The sequence below is a fragment of the Cariama cristata genome, unplaced genomic scaffold, assembly GCF_000690535.1.
Source record: "Cariama cristata isolate BGI_N322 unplaced genomic scaffold, ASM69053v1 scaffold16711, whole genome shotgun sequence".
NCBI classification, from domain to species: Eukaryota; Metazoa; Chordata; class Aves; order Cariamiformes; family Cariamidae; genus Cariama; species Cariama cristata.
In genome coordinates, this window is record NW_009597677.1 from 23,535 (window position 1) to 24,545 (window position 1,011).

Sequence of the window (1,011 nt, forward strand, 5' to 3'; positions counted from 1 at the left end):
AGACAAGTTTAGTGGCTACGCCAGGTCAGCTTTAGTTTACCTTAGTAACAAGAGAGAGGTTTGTTTTCTCTGAGATACGATGCGGACTCACCCTTTCACTGGGCGTGGGAGAGATTAAGAGTTTACATCTGTTGAATGACTTACTGCCTTTCAGTCTGAGATTCGGATCAGTTTGCCAAAGCCGATCACAAACAAGTCAAAGTAAACTGCCTTGAGTTTCTCTCCTCTCAGACTTAGTGTCCACATGGCCATTTGTCCTAATCCTGACCTTTTGCCTCAGTTTAACTCTGTCCTTCCGAACCTGTGTTCCTCTTACGTTGGGAAGCATTTTCCTAGAGACAAACAAACTCCTTTGGTGTGGTGAAATCAAGGCAGGGTCTTGCTTCTCCTGTTGAAAGGAGAGGGTTTCAGATGTCAGCAGACGCATGAGGTGTCTGCGCATGGTAGGGCAGAGAAGAACCCCCTGCTTTTAAGTGTATTTATTCACTTGTGTTTCTGAGCTTTTTCTCTTTTGAACACAGGAATTGACAAGCTCACGGAGAAGTCACAGGTATCGGAGGATGGGACCATGCGTTCGCTGGAGCCCGAGTCTTCCCAGCCTCCCCTGGAGGGTAACCCACCCTCAGCTGTGGGTGATGGGGAGCCCTGGAGCGGGGTAAGGCCAGACTGTCTGGTGTGTAATCTAGGGTGTGAAATAAACTAAAATGGGGGACTTGGAACGAGAGGTCTAGTTGGCCCACTGAAGAAAGGCATCATATTAAAGGCCATATGCACATGCACGCTGTGCTGGAAGACACCGTGGTTCAGAAGTACTGTTGCGTCATGTTGGGTGTTTCACGTTTGTGCTAGTGACACAAAAGCTAGGACGCTAGAGGAGCGAGCTTTCTTCACCTTGAAAGCTACTGATAGAGCAGCAAGTGCATAATTGCAAAGGGATACATTCCTCCTGAGGATCCTGCTGCGGAGACCTTCATCTCAGGTTCTGACTGCTGTTTCTTTTTCCTCTCCCTT

At 48.2% G+C, this 1,011-nt stretch overlaps 1 protein-coding gene across 1 annotated transcript in view; it reads left to right on the forward strand.

The window, feature by feature from the left end:
* LOC104168422 (protein HID1-like) overlaps positions 1–655 on the forward strand; it is a gene marked incomplete at both ends in the record, with an annotated part of 16,587 nt that extends 15,932 nt beyond the window's left edge. The window contains 2 exon segments of the mRNA XM_009709005.1: positions 1–24; positions 522–655. The exon segment at positions 1–24 is cut by the window's left edge and continues 201 nt beyond it. Coding sequence (XP_009707307.1) covers positions 1–24; positions 522–655 — 158 coding nt within the window.
* Positions 656–1,011: the final 356 nt, after the last annotated feature.